We start from the raw sequence: 14,275 nt of genomic DNA, 5'->3' as shown, positions 1-14,275 counted from the left end.
CCCAGCAAGAATCTCCAAACCATGTGCTGCTCTCTGGCTCTCCCCTCCCCCTTGCCCCTGTGGTGGGATGGTGTGGTAAATTGGAGGTACAAAAACTAAAACTCACAGGTCGAGGCAAGAACAATGGAGACAGCAATGAGATAAGAAAACAAACAGTAACAGCAACAATATTAATAACAAAAGTGTACAGAAGACACAGTGATTCACACGCTAAAATGCTCACTGCAGCACCTAAATCGACTGCAGCCATGCTGCCCCTACCAGAAAAGAGCCATTCCTTCTGGAAAAAACTCTCCTTCCCCTGCCCCCAGAGATGATGCAAGGTGGTGTAGAATAACTTCTGAGTCCTGGCCATGCCACTTCCTGGCTATTGCAAAAATGAACCTTGTCGTGGCTGGAACCAAGACAAGTCCTTCAAGAAAACACAATACAATTTCCCACCAACACACTGTAGATGAATATTGTTTTTCAACCTGAATTTGAAGCGGACCTGTACACCTGTATCCTGTTAAAATATGTTAACCCATTAATATTTGAGAGTGTGTTTCTCTGGTGTAAACATCTTCAAATGGCAATATATCTCTGGACATGTTGCCTCTCCCTTCTCTTTTCGCCCCTACATTTGATTGTTCCTACATAGGTTGTAGGCATTAATTTTAATACTCCAATCAATTGGATCTTCCCAGCAGGTTTCAATAATAACAATTAGGTCAAAATATGCTCCCAAATGAGCAATTCAGGCTCCTCTTGTTTATTATGCAAGCTTCTAATACTGATATATGGATGACTACAGAATTTCTTCTTCTTGGTTTTGTGGGTATCTTGATTAATTCTGTTCTTGACATATTAATTTGATGTTGAGTGAAAGCTCATTTTCCCTCTTCTCAGCTTCCTTACATGTTTCAGGACAGTGCCTCATTAATGCTCTGTCCTTCAAAAGAAACAAGGCACAAAGATAGGATCAGTGACTCCCAGTTGTCTCTCTGAGCTGTGTTCCCTAATACTTCTCCTGGAGTCATTATTCCTCTGCAGAAGATGGCCAGCTACATCTTAGGAGCTGCAGGGCAGGAGCCTGCCAATGGACAGCAGCTCTAGAGGAACTGGGCAGCAGTAAATTGCTTCCCTCAGTAACTCATTTGTGTGTTCCTACAATGGTAATGTGGCTGGGTTTCTGCTGAGGGCTTTCAATCAGGCTTAAAGCAAAAGCATCCATCTGTGTCAAGGTGAAGTTGTGTCTGCCCTAAGGCACAGCTTGGAAAGGGAGCTATGCTGTATAGTTGTATTTATCACTGTTCCCAGTGAAGAGGGGGGAGCTGGAACTCCTCAGTAGCAATGTATAGATGGAATTCCTTGATAGAATGTCCAGGAAAGCCCCTCTGAAGACAAATTCCTAACTGATTTGGGATCATAATGATTTTTACTGTATCTTACGGGATCAACTAATCGCAAAAAGATTTCTGACTGACTCATTATGGCTAGCACTGGAAATTCCTCTCAAAATACCACAGTCCCCAGAACTGCACACTAAGGACTGCAATTCACTCCAGAGCTTAGTGACTTATCCTACATTCCATTAACTTTTAGGGCAACTTTAATGACACACTTAGTTAAAAAGGAGATTGCTGCCATAATTTGAAACAAAGCTGCAAACCTGCTCTCTTTGTCTGTAAGTATATATTTAAAGCAAGTGCAACACTACTCTGAGCTCTCCCAAAATTTTGTCAAGTGATGTCTTGAATTCTCTTGACCATGCTGCTGGATCGATTGCAAAAGCAGTGTTTGGCAGTGTGGAAGGTCCTGCTCTCTCATCCAACCACCCAGCTGGCTTAGAAGCAAAGCCTGGCTCGGTCCAGCAGAGATCCATACGTGGCTGAAAGATCCTTTCCATGTGCAGTGTGGACTGCTGCTTCAAGCATGCTTCAGTAAAGGCATCAGCCTTTGGAAGTGGATTTTGCAAGAACAGGCATTGCAGGCTTAACAGGAGCATGCTGGCTCTGCTTATGACTGAGTGCCTGGAGGAGGGTAGTTTGGAGATTGCTTCCCTAATCACAATCCAAGGTGACTGGCTTGTCCAGTGCTTATGACAATGTGACACTTAATAAGCAAAGGACGTGAGGATGTGCACTGTAAGACTCCCTCCCACCACTACCCTCGTGAGGTGTTAGGGATTACACAGGCCTGAGAACTGGAACTTCTGCTTTGCTTCTGTGCATGTGACACAGTAAATAATGGTAGGAAAAGCTGGCACATTGCAATACTGGATCAGCTTTCACACTGCAGAAACCTCCAGTTAGAGAACTCGAGTACCCACAGTCTCCAGCGCCCTGCTTCAAATGCAGCTAACTCCTTTTACTCCAAAGGAAGAGACAACAGCTTCAGAGTAAGCACCAGGGAAAATAAGCCTGATTAGATGATGGTAGAAAACAAAGGAGAAGAGAGTCACCAGATGCCAAGGGAGGTGTCCCACAATTTCATGAACACACTGGACGCCTTTCTACAGGCCCAGTGCAGGGTGTATGAGATGAATCTGTCCTCATTTGCTGCATATTCTGTGCAAGAAGGAAAAGGAGTCTGTCTTTGTGTGCCTCTGGCTCCAGCATCCTTCCAAGCATGCTCCAACATTCCTGAACAACCTGCTTAGAATAAGTCTCCACCAACAGAGTGCCTGAACATTTAGGGCCTTTGCCTCTGCCTTTATGAACCTCTGCTGTAAAAGCAGCAATTCTTGCTTGTTTTATTTCAGTGTTAATTTACCTACATAGAATATGATCTTGACAACAATAAATAGGGCTGTTTGAAGCTGAAGTGGTATTCAGTGACAAGCCATGTGATGGAATCTGCATCTTAAGTCTTTTTAAGTCACACACCATTATAGGAATATCTAAATAACGTGATGCTACCCCCTATCCATGGTGCTAATCACCATCAAGTTTCTGCAAGTCATATTAAAATACATTAAAACAAATCAGTGGCACTATTACAAATTAAAATAGAAAATATTCGAGCCTCTAAATTGTGTGTGTTTATTCCACCCTGACTGTGTGACAATTACTGGATAAGTGTTGTCCCCAGTGAGGGGAAGGAACAGATGGCAGCCTGCTAAAAAGCACATACTGTATATCAATTTATTAATTACTAAATGCAATCTGCTAGACGTTCATCACAAGATACTTCAGCTATTAAATTTCAGAGGGATTAGAAATTCAAAACAAATTATTTTAATAATAATTAACTTAGCTATATGTATTGCAAGCATGTTATTTCCTTAGCTTAAAAGCCTGAAATGATTGGGTGCCATCTGTCTAACTACCATTACAACTTTTTTAATATCAAAAGGGCATTTTGCTCAGGTACACAGACAAACACTGAACAAAATGAATTAAAAATTAATGTTATGGGCATAGTAGGGCACTTAGAAATCTCACCCTTGTTGGTTGATTACTAGAGCAGGGAACCTGCTTCTTCCAGGACAGTGATTTGTTTCTGAGAGGCTGGCTTGAAAAGCCTTTACCATTTGTTAGCTCTTTCATGGTGTGTGCTACAAATGCTGATGGCTTTCAACACATTCTTGCAAAGGCCTTACTCTATCACAAAGTCAACATCACAGCTGTGAGCTGGCAATCTACTTTTTTATGTGCATGTGATAGCTTCAGAATAATTTTTTGTGCCCCAATCTACATGTTATGGAAATACATCCAGCAGTTCAAATAGTGTTGCAATTCACAACTGGCAGAGATGAACACAAATCTGAGCCTGTACCTTGTCCTTCTCCAGTTCTGTCTCAAAGTCTAACAAAATATTGATTAAAAAAAGAGCCTAATTTTATGCCTGTATTCTTCAGAACAGGGAAATTGCAGAATGATTCATATGAGAATACAGAGAGAAGCCCACATCTTACATGCAAATTTAAAGGGTCCCACCATCTTTAGCCATGATCCCAACTCTTTAAAGTCTTAGCAAAACTCTTTAAAGGCTCTCTGACATTGTCTTCTGTAGGGGTGAAACATAATGGTGAGTATTGAGATTTTTAAAATTTATCTCATTTCTGAATTGACAATCATATGCTCTTCTTAGAAGTGGCTCAGGATACCTATTGCCACAAGTGACCAACTTATTGGTTTCATAACTACAATTTTTATGACACTAATGAAGTTTCAGACTTTTGAAATTAGAAAAATGGGTCGTTTTATTACAACTCAACGCTAACCGAGCATAGAAAATTGAAATAGCTCATTCAGAATGTCAGAGGGCAACTAGACAATTGTGTCATCCTTGAAAATTATATTACTTCATCTCATTTTGGTATACTGAAAAAATTCTCCCATTCTTAATTATTTTCCTAAATCTAGTATTTTTGTAACAGTAAAGATGATTTGTGAAGAACCTCAACTAGCAGTTCCATGGTCTTATAGGTGTTTTTTCTTGTAGCATATGATAACTACTAAAGCAAGACATTGTCTGAAGCAATCTTTGAGGAAAAAAAAACCCTTTTCCCTTGTTTTCTGGATTTCGTTATCTTGGATTTTTCTCTTGTTTCTAAATCTACTTTTCTTTCTTTCTTCTTTTTTTTTTAAATGTAGAAACGAATGCATTAACATCACACAGTAGGGTAGTAGGAGGGAAAATATGCATGAAGTCAAGTTTCAGAATCATCAATGAGATTGTTCTGCAATGAAATGCAGAAAACAAAAAAGAACAGTGTGAATCAGTAGCACAAATCTTAGCTAAACATGAGGCCAACAGCAAATTTCAGCAGTGGAGACTGTCTCAGGCAGAGATATAGCAACTGAAGAGCACAACTCGGATGCTTTCCCAGTGCTTTCTTTCAAAGTTAAAAATCCACCAGCAAACAGTGCATCTGCACAGCACTTGCAATGCCTCCTGAATGCACAGGAGCAGCTGTGCTCATCCATTCCGTGTGTGCAAGCATCGCTGGTGCATACACAATCACACTAATTGCATGTTTGAGAAACATAGCAAACACTGATTCTGTGATTAACATCTGGAATCATAGATCCTAGGAAGAAAACACAAGTCTCTAAGCTAGCATGTTTGCTTGCTTGCTGGTTCTGTCTCACTCATCCTTGCATTTTTCCACATTCACTGAAGCTTCCTTGTGCTTCCAAGCAGGAGCTGTACCTAACCTGTAGGGCACAGAGGCTCTCTAGGGAATTAGATTCCTGTTTGAGCACCCTTATCCAAGAGTATTAGATTAAACATTCCTTTACTGAGAAAATGAGGAAGGCTGGGCCAGGATGCAGTTCTGCAGCAGACAGTCCCACAGCTGAAATAACCAGAGAGGCAGAAGTGCGGAGGGCACCATGGAGAACCTCTACCCTGCAGGTCACCCTCTGCCTGGGCTCCTATCCTTTCTTCTTGTTCGGATTCCAAACAATGCATCTCCATCCTCAATAGGTCCAACAGGCTTCCAGAAGTCTGGTTTTCCTTCTGAATTCCCTTAACTTGCAGTAAGACTTTTCAGGTTTTAATGCTTTCATGTAACACTTTTACAACTACCTGAATTATGAAAAAAAAACCAAATTCCAGTTACAATAATGTCCTTGAGTTTTCAGCCAGGACGGAGTTCAACAACCAAAGCAGCAGTGGATTCCATTCTTTGAAGGATTGCTTTCAGCCACAGAAAATGACACAACAGGTTGAAGACTAACCAGCTGTCCCACAGAAGTATTACCCAACACCCAGTTTAGCAAGGAAGGTGCACAAAGACAGGAATAATTTAATGTGTCACAAATATCCAAGATGTATTAAAAAAAAAGAAGAGCCAAGCAGGATTTTCAATGTCTCATTGTTTAAATTTCCTTTTCCTTAACCTAAAATTAAGAACTAAGCCCAACTATTTTCATACTGAACAGAAGAAGGAACATTTCAGTTGGCCCAAAGGCACTCAGAAGAAGCCCCAATAAATGAAGGCCTAATGTCACAAAACTGCCGGAGGACAGAGTGGGTACATTGTTCCTTCTTAATTCAATACCCAGGCAGTGCAGAAACTCACCTGGGACCAAGGGAACCAGATTCAATTCTTTCTGCCTGAAGTGCACTGAATCTACATATTCCACCTCCCAAGATAATGCACCAACCACTTCTGCAAGGTATCGAGGGACCACCAAACTTCCTAAGCCGATGGCATTCTATTTTGCATAAATAATTCAAATGCACTGGCATGCTGAGCCCCAGCTAACAAGGCATTTCCACAGCACGAATCCTTCCTCTCCAACTCTTTGTCCCAGGCTCAGTGAACATTTGAAGTGAGAACAAAAAGAATATCAATGACAAAGGGAAGCCCATGTGCGTTTCTCTTGCTCCTACAGGTGGATTTGGGCTCAGCCTCCTGCCCCAAATCAAGGAATGAGTATATTTGAACACGGACCTTTCACCTCTTCTGTGAGCAGCCAACAAAACATAGCATGTTCTGGCTATGTTTTTCGAAACTGCTCTTGAAGCTACCCAAAGAATCCTGACATCTATCAGTCAGCTGCCAATCTTCCAGATCAGCACAGTAACATTTACAAGATACTTTAACCAGGATTTTTGTATGTAGTTAGAAAATACTGAAAAACCCCAAACCCAACTAATCTCAATGGCATTCAAACTTTTCTAAAACTGTTCTAAAAATAAAAGTGAAACGTGGACTAAATTACTGTCATCTGTCTCTTACAAGAACTGCAGAGCGGTACCAAGGCCAGAAAGCTTGGCTTGCAGGGAGCAGTCCTAGTGGAATAACAGGCTGGTTATCAAAGGGGGAAGGAGAAGCAAACAGAACTGGGGAAAGAGTGTGCAGCATCAGAAATGTCACCTGTGGAGGTAAGAAGCGGAAGTGTTTGAGCAGAAAATTTTTCCTTCAGATATTGACCCAAAAGGAGACAAAGGTGAGAATGGCCCTGTGCTAGCAGCAGCCTAGGAATTTACTGATAGCAGCTTATTTAAGGGGAGGGGAATGCCCCCCTTCACCTCCATACAGGAAAAAAAGAGTGAGCTAGCTCCTGGTTTTTGAGAAGTTAACTGTTGCATTTAGCTACACAGTGTTGCCATAGATGGTTTTCCACAAAAACACATTTTCATGTAGCTACACAAGATTTACAGTACTTCAAAACTCAGTCCCATCACCATGAAATGCAACACCTTGTTAATACTACCAAAGCCTAAAAGCAAACCAGTTTTTCTGTGTTTGTTTATATCTGTGTCTCAAATTTTCCATTCTATATGTATTCTATGTAAGTAGTATCAAAGATAGAATTGAGATAATTTTTTTTTAATCCTTGAAGAAGATTAAGATGTGTTGAAAGATGGAAACACTTCTCCTATCACCAGTTGTGCTACATCCCTTCTTTGAATATACAGCTTTGAACAAAAAATACTTTAGTAAAATACTTTCTATAAATAGATATAATAATGCAATTGTTTTATATTTTAGGCAACAACTCAACCAAGCATAAGGTAACAACTTAGATGTTTTAGATATTAACAAAATAAATGCAAGGGAAAAATGGTAAGAAATTTATTGCGAATGGTCATTTTCAGGAGAGAAATACAGCTGAAATAGGGATCTAACTATTGCACTGCATTGCTGGTAACAAATGAAAAATTAGATAGGTCAAATCTGAGAGAACAATATTGGTAAAATGCAGACTACAACCTATTCCTCTACCACTATTGTTCTGAGATGGTCCAATTATACTGCAACCTTAAAGCTTATTTTAAGTATCATAATTTTCCCTACTGTATACCTCAGTTCGTGTTGTATACAGTAGCCATGTGTATATATGTGTATAAAACTGGCACACATTTGTTTAGAAGAAAGACCAAAACCAAAGATAAGTGGAGTTTGGTACTCACCTCCTTCTCCCGAGCCAGAGCCATTATCTGAAAAAGAAACAGAGGGGGAGAGAAAAAAAGAAAGCAAATGAAAATATTGCTCCAGGAGCAGCTGTTTGTTCAGGAACTTGTCATTGTAAAACATTACACAGATGTTACATTTCATGAGCCAGCTGTAAAAACAAATATCCCACATAAGATCTGGCATCCTTTAACACTATTTGTCCACGCTCACTGTGCCCTAGTCTCTCTCTTCCCTGTCAAGATGTTACTCAAGGAACAGCATTATTCAATACTGAAAACAAATATCTTTCTTAGCCTCTTTTCAACTGTTAGAGATTAAAATTTGTTAAACCCAAAAGAGATGAAGAGTACAAAGTCCAATTTTTGGAACGTTTATTTTTCCTTACCCTCTGGCCCTGGCAGTGGTACTTCAAGGAGTACTTCAACACATAAATCACCTGACTGCAGAAGTACCTCTAGAAAACAACTAGTCATCCAAGTAAGGTTGATTTAAGTCATCTAATGTCAAAATTGCTTCTGTCAGTTGAGTCAATCACTTGGTATAAAGATGCTCTAATGGCATTGTTATTTCATTGACATTTGACTGACAGGATTAGCATCTGGTGAGTGACAGCTTTCAACTGGATCCCATTTGCATTAGCAGTTCAAGTGTCAGCAGGACTTGAGCTTCTTCACCACCCCCAGCCAACTAACTCTACTTCAGAGCACTATGGATCTGTTTAGGGATTTCTCATGTGCATCCCACTGGGCAGGGCTCTGCACAGGCTTCAGCTAGCACAGCAGTAAAGACAAACCCTTAAACACATGAACTGAGTCACAAAACTTCCTGCCTTTCCTGCTCAAAGGAGGAGGAGAGGAGAGAGTGGAATGGCACCTACTGTCAGTAGATTGTCTCCCATTCCTGTTAGATTAGCTTCTCTGGAAGCTGAGGAGAGGAGAGGAGCAGAGCACACATTCTGCTCATCCCACACCTCTCCTTTCATGCCTGCTTTGGTGATGGAGAAGGCAGCTGAATTTATCTGCTAAAAACTGAGAGAAGGAGGCCAGAGAGAGAGAGGAGTGGGAATTTTGCTTCCACACATGAGGTTGTTGTTCACATCAGAAGAAAAACCAAACCCTCTGTTTTCTCAGCTCCCTCCCCAGCTTTTCTTTAAGGAACTGTATTTCTAAGAATAATTCCCTCTAGTATGTGGATGAAAGTGTGAAATTCCATGTTATTGGGTCACTTCACACATTAAAAATTATTTCCTGTCACATGGAGTATCAGGAATAGAGATTTGTTTATCTTTTGCCTTAACTTTCCTTTCTTTCCTCCTATACCACTATTTGGAGTCTAACAGACTGAGCTTATAACCTTACAGAAATTAACACAAAAACCAGAAGGTTCTTTTTTCCATCGATAGTGACCCACTTTACTGACAAAGCAGGCAATCCCATATAAAATGTCCTTGTTGAGTCACTGAGAAATATGCCTTATGGTGCAGTATTGCTTCATTAAGAAATTTGAAGAGCATAATTTACTTATATGAGTTAATATATAGGATTATTTGTGGTGGTGAAATTGTGTCATAAGCAGTTTTGGGGGAGAGGAAGCTGACATATAAATATGAGCAAGTTCACCATATGTGATGCATATGAAAGACAAAGGGCAAAATGTCTCAGAGAATCTTGAGTTTTTCCATGTTTTTATTTCCAGCTCTCACTCTCTGACTGCTTTCCCCTGATGTGAGAAATGCTGCTCAGCCCAGCATGAGGGACTCTGGCTAAATCCTGTGTGCATGGGGCAGGGCAGGTACCACACATGGAAAGCACCCTGTAAATCATGCAGCTGATGCTCACACCACCCATCTCTACAAATAATTGGCTTGACATACATGAAGTCCACTTGGCAGGACATCACAGCAGCAGGATAGATTAATTTCTACTTCTCTGGACTTTCAGTTCTCAAAATGGATTAAAAGAAAAAAAAAGTGTCATCCTCTATAACACTGTATAATTTTCAACTTTTCCCTGGGAGCTATGCTAGGACTCTCATCTCCAGGGTAACCATGCTAAACTAAGCTGGTGTTCCTGCTTTTTTTTCTTTTCCTGAGCTTTGGCTAGATTTTCCCAGGCAGCTGCTGGTTAAAAGAGTAGCATTTTTTTCCAGCTTGCCTGGACAAGCAGCCCTGCTCTTTTCAGGCCTTTAATGAATTCAGGGTTTTCAAAAGTTGTCTTCATGCACCAAGAGCGGTCAAGAAAGATGCTCAGAGAAGTGAAGATGCTGGGCACAAACAGCATTTCCCCAGACACTGGTCAGCAATTAGAGGAGGAGTGATTGACCTCTATCTTTACTTAAGCCACCCTTTTCCAAAAAGGTGGCTTTTCCTTCAAGGTGATCCAGGCCAGCCTGGATGGAGCTCTGAACAACCTGGTCTAGAGGAAGATATCTTTACCCAGAGCTGTGAGGTGAGAGCTGGATTATATTTAAAGTCCCTTCCAAACAAAACCATTCCATGGTTCTATAAAAAAATGCTAATACACAAATATACAAGCTTCTGCTGTGAGCTGCTTTATTCCATAAGGAGTTTTTGGATAAAATACACAAAGAAGGACTTGGATGAGACACAGAATCTCAATGCTGTAAGCACTCAGCTACAGTCAGAATCTCCTTTTTTGTTCTTTCTGAACAGGAGCCATTTCTGTACTGTGGGTCTGCTTTGGTGCAGAGGCAGAAAAAAATTCCCCAAAACCAAAAATGCCTGCAGCTTCTCTCATTCAGGAGGGAGAGATGGCTTTTAACTCTCAAAGTAGCATAAAAATGGAACCCATCTCTTTCCCATTTAGGGCAACAGCTCCAAACTACTAAGTACAAACAGGAGGACAAACAGTCCACTGACAAATTTCAAGCAAGCAGACCCTTCCATAAGAGAATAATTCTCCTCCTAAGAGAATAATTTCTGTGCTTGTTTCAAGTGCTGCAAATAGTTTACTCTCCCTTTTTTTTTTTTTTTTTTTTTAACTTAGAAATCCCAACAGAAAGCAATGGACTGTGGCTTCCAAATGTATACAGTACACTGAGAAACTGCAAGTATAATCAAGTACTACATCATTGTGTGGTTACATTTTCATGTGCATACAATATAAATCTGGCAGCAGTCAAAATCAATATTAAAACCTGTGCATGCAGACCCAAAATTTCATCCATACATTCTCCTTCATTTCTCTAAACAACCATTTTTAATGTCAAAACTTGCATTTTGTTTATTTCTAAAGCATCTATAATTGACTCTTTTTTAAACATTGCTTATTTTAGAATCCTGAAACTCTGACAGCCTTCCGGCAAAGGAAATAAGAAAATACGTTGCAAATCACTTATGTCTGTAAAATTTTAATCAAAATATTACCTGCCAAGGAACAGAATAATGATTTAGTAACTAAATCGCTCAGTGTAGCCTGTTCTAGTGCTGTAGCTACAGAAGGTATCAATTCCCAGCAAATGAGAAGTATTTTATTCTTGTATGAGATTCAGAACTCTGTTATACTTTAAATATTAAACAGTTGTTCCAACACTAAGGAGGAATTTCATCCTATTGTCTTGGGTAGGAAACCAGTGTGTCTGTACTTGTCTCCCAATGATGCCCTAGAACAAAGCATTTTAATAGCAAATTCAAAGGCAACCAGTAAAAATGAATGGGGGTCTACAAAATATCTTTTAATTTGATATCTGACTCTCCATTGTACGTGCAACAGATCAAGAGCACAAATATGTCGCCGTCTTGGCAGGGCACGGAGAGGTTCTGGGTGATGACTTTATCATCCGATATTTTGCTGTCACCCGAAGCACATCAGGCACTCAGGGAGCAGCAGGTGCCATTCCAGTGGAGCTCTGCTGAGGCACTTAAAGTTGCAACAGTGTAAGTGCAGCATGCAGCCTGAATCAGAAGCTCTGCTTTCACAAACGTGGTTTCAGCGCTTTCTGGAGCGTTGTGTTTCAGCACGTTTCTTGATCTGTTACACTAAGGGCTAAAACTTATGCTGCATTTCCTGGGTTTTATATAGGACTTAAAGAAAAGGAGAGGAAGGTTGAAAAAAGAATTCCTGTACTAGCTGTATAATGTAGTAATTAGCTGCCAGCAACCTGAGGCTGAGAAGAATCGATTTTTCATTTTGAAATTTCTTTTTCTTAGTAGAGTAGAATGCATAAATATGCAAACAGTCTTTGTTGTTCCTAAAACATTATTCTAGAATTTTGTTTTAGTGATAGAAATGAACTTTCATGCTGTGTGTCCATTTCTTAAAATGACTTGGGCATGAAATTAAAAAATATTATTTGATTATACATCCTCAGTTCAAACCTTCATATTTTTTGGGTGTTGTTATAGTAATATGTGAGTCCTCCAAACTGGATTGCATTTTTTTCCCTATTTCTGCAGCATCTGGAGATAATTTACAGAGAGGTAAATTATGGAGGTTATTTACAGAGAGGTGGGAGATTGGGAAAGACAGTAGATTCAGTCATCAGCCTGAGGGATGCTAGAATTATGCTTCTGAGCTGGGCACAAAACATGGGCTTCCTTCAGTATTAGGACCAGCAACATAAATTGTTTTGGACCTCAGCAAACATGAGCCAGAACTCAGGATAGGGCAAAGGCCTCAAAGAGTAGCTGGTGTGAAACATGTTACATTTAAACAAGGTAACTGGTACTGGCACTGCTGAGGACTTGGACTAGGTACCCTGCACGTGCATTTACCCCAACTTCCAGATAAGATTCTGCAGCTACTAGTGAGCTCCAGGCCTGATAACTCCAAATTGTCATTACAACTAACCAACATGAAGTTAGGAAGGAGTGTGCATCTGACCCATGGTCATGCTTTTGGACCCCGTATGGATGTAACCTTGTTTAGATTAATCCAAGCAACAATTCTGTATCCAGAGATGAGGGATGTCCCACAACTTAATATTTCACGTGTATTATTTATGTACCAAAGACTGCAGTTGTTAACACTACTGAGTCATTTAATTTCCTTCTAAGAAAGCCAGCCATGTGTCTGGTCTTACCAGCTTTGAATTTACCCAGAGGTTCAGAACACCACTGGTGGTTGGTTTCTCTGTCTAAGAGTATGTTGTAATACTCAAGACAGGGAAAATCTGCACCATGTATTTGAAACGTGGAAAAATCTATGCTTTAAGTGTGTGGAAAGACAAAAAAAGCAAGTTCATTAGAAATTTGAGGTAGAATGATTTTGTAAGTTATGCATATCTTCAATGTAATGACCCAAAGTCAAAGATGATGCCTTGGATACAGGTAGAGCTGCACTCAGGATGCTCAGTGTCACTTGTTGGATGCTACACTAATTCTATATATCCTAAGAATAAAAGTCCTAAAGAAATGGCTAATTTGGAATCTGCTCCAAATTTGTTAAAAGCCTCTTGATGGGTATCAACACTCATCTATAAGCACTACAGAAGCATTAATAATCTATTTTCTCAGATAAAGTATTTCAGCTTGTAGTGTTTATTTATTAATCTGTTAGCATATCAGAAGATATATCGGATTTCTTGTCTAGCAAAAGATTCCATTCCTAAAGAGGACTCGGGCTTTCCACATTATTTCATCCTCTGAAAAGCACAAAAATTTTAATTGCTGGAATTAAGGGCAAAACTAAAGAGCTAACCATAAAACATCATTCATTAGTGACATAAAGTGATGTTTTACATACCAGAATAACAAGGTCCTCTTGACACCATTGTTATCTCTTTCTGGTGCTTGCAAGCAGCTCTCCTGAGGAAGCATTCATTTTGGTAAGTGTCTCCATTTGATCCACAAACTGGAATATAATTCGTGTGACACTAGAAAAGAAATTATAATATAACCCAGTCATACAGAAATCAAGTGATTATTCTGAACTGCATATTAATATACAGGAAGAGAGTTGTGTTATTAACAGCATCTTATAACCCTTTTTGCAAAAGAACTACTTGATAGAAATATATTAGTTTTTCAGTATGAATATATGTATTCCTCTCGGATCACTGAAATAATAGTCTAACTCCACATGGACTGAACATGGGAATTCAGTAGGAAAGATTAAAAGCACATAATAACTATGGTGGGACTTTGTACTGGCTAGAGGGAATATGTCAGGCATCTAGAAGTATTTGAAGGATAAACACTGAGGCAAGAGAAAACTTCTGCAAGATAACACAAGAAAGTATGACTAGGCACAAGGGGCTGAAAGTGAGCAAAGGAGAATTTAAGGAGAACAGTGCTTAAGGGGAGATTTGCTGACCTTTTTGATCAGAACAGTCTTACAAAGGAGGTGGAAAACAATAGCCACTCTCATTACATTCAAGAGCATCATGAGTCTTTTATTTGGTCAACAACTACAATAATGTTGTTCTATTATTACACTGAAAAATTTAAATCTTAAATTT

General features: G+C 39.7%; 1 protein-coding gene across 2 annotated transcripts in view; it reads right to left on the bottom strand.

Moving 5' to 3' along the window:
- TMEFF1 (transmembrane protein with EGF like and two follistatin like domains 1) overlaps nt 1-14,275 on the bottom strand; it is a 112,222-nt gene that overhangs the window by 27,900 nt on the left and 70,047 nt on the right. For both annotated transcript variants that reach the window (XM_064431198.1, XM_064431190.1), the window contains exons 3-4: nt 13,561-13,690; nt 7,855-7,881 (exon numbers count right to left, since the gene is read on the bottom strand). In XM_064431198.1, coding sequence (XP_064287268.1) covers nt 7,855-7,881; nt 13,561-13,690 — 157 coding nt within the window. The remainder of the gene's footprint in view (nt 1-7,854; nt 7,882-13,560; nt 13,691-14,275) is intronic.

This window comes from Passer domesticus, chromosome 1 (assembly GCF_036417665.1).
Source record: "Passer domesticus isolate bPasDom1 chromosome 1, bPasDom1.hap1, whole genome shotgun sequence".
NCBI classification, from domain to species: Eukaryota; Metazoa; Chordata; class Aves; order Passeriformes; family Passeridae; genus Passer; species Passer domesticus.
The sequence above is the reverse complement of the archived record's forward strand: the minus strand, read 5'-3'. Positions and strand labels throughout refer to the sequence as shown.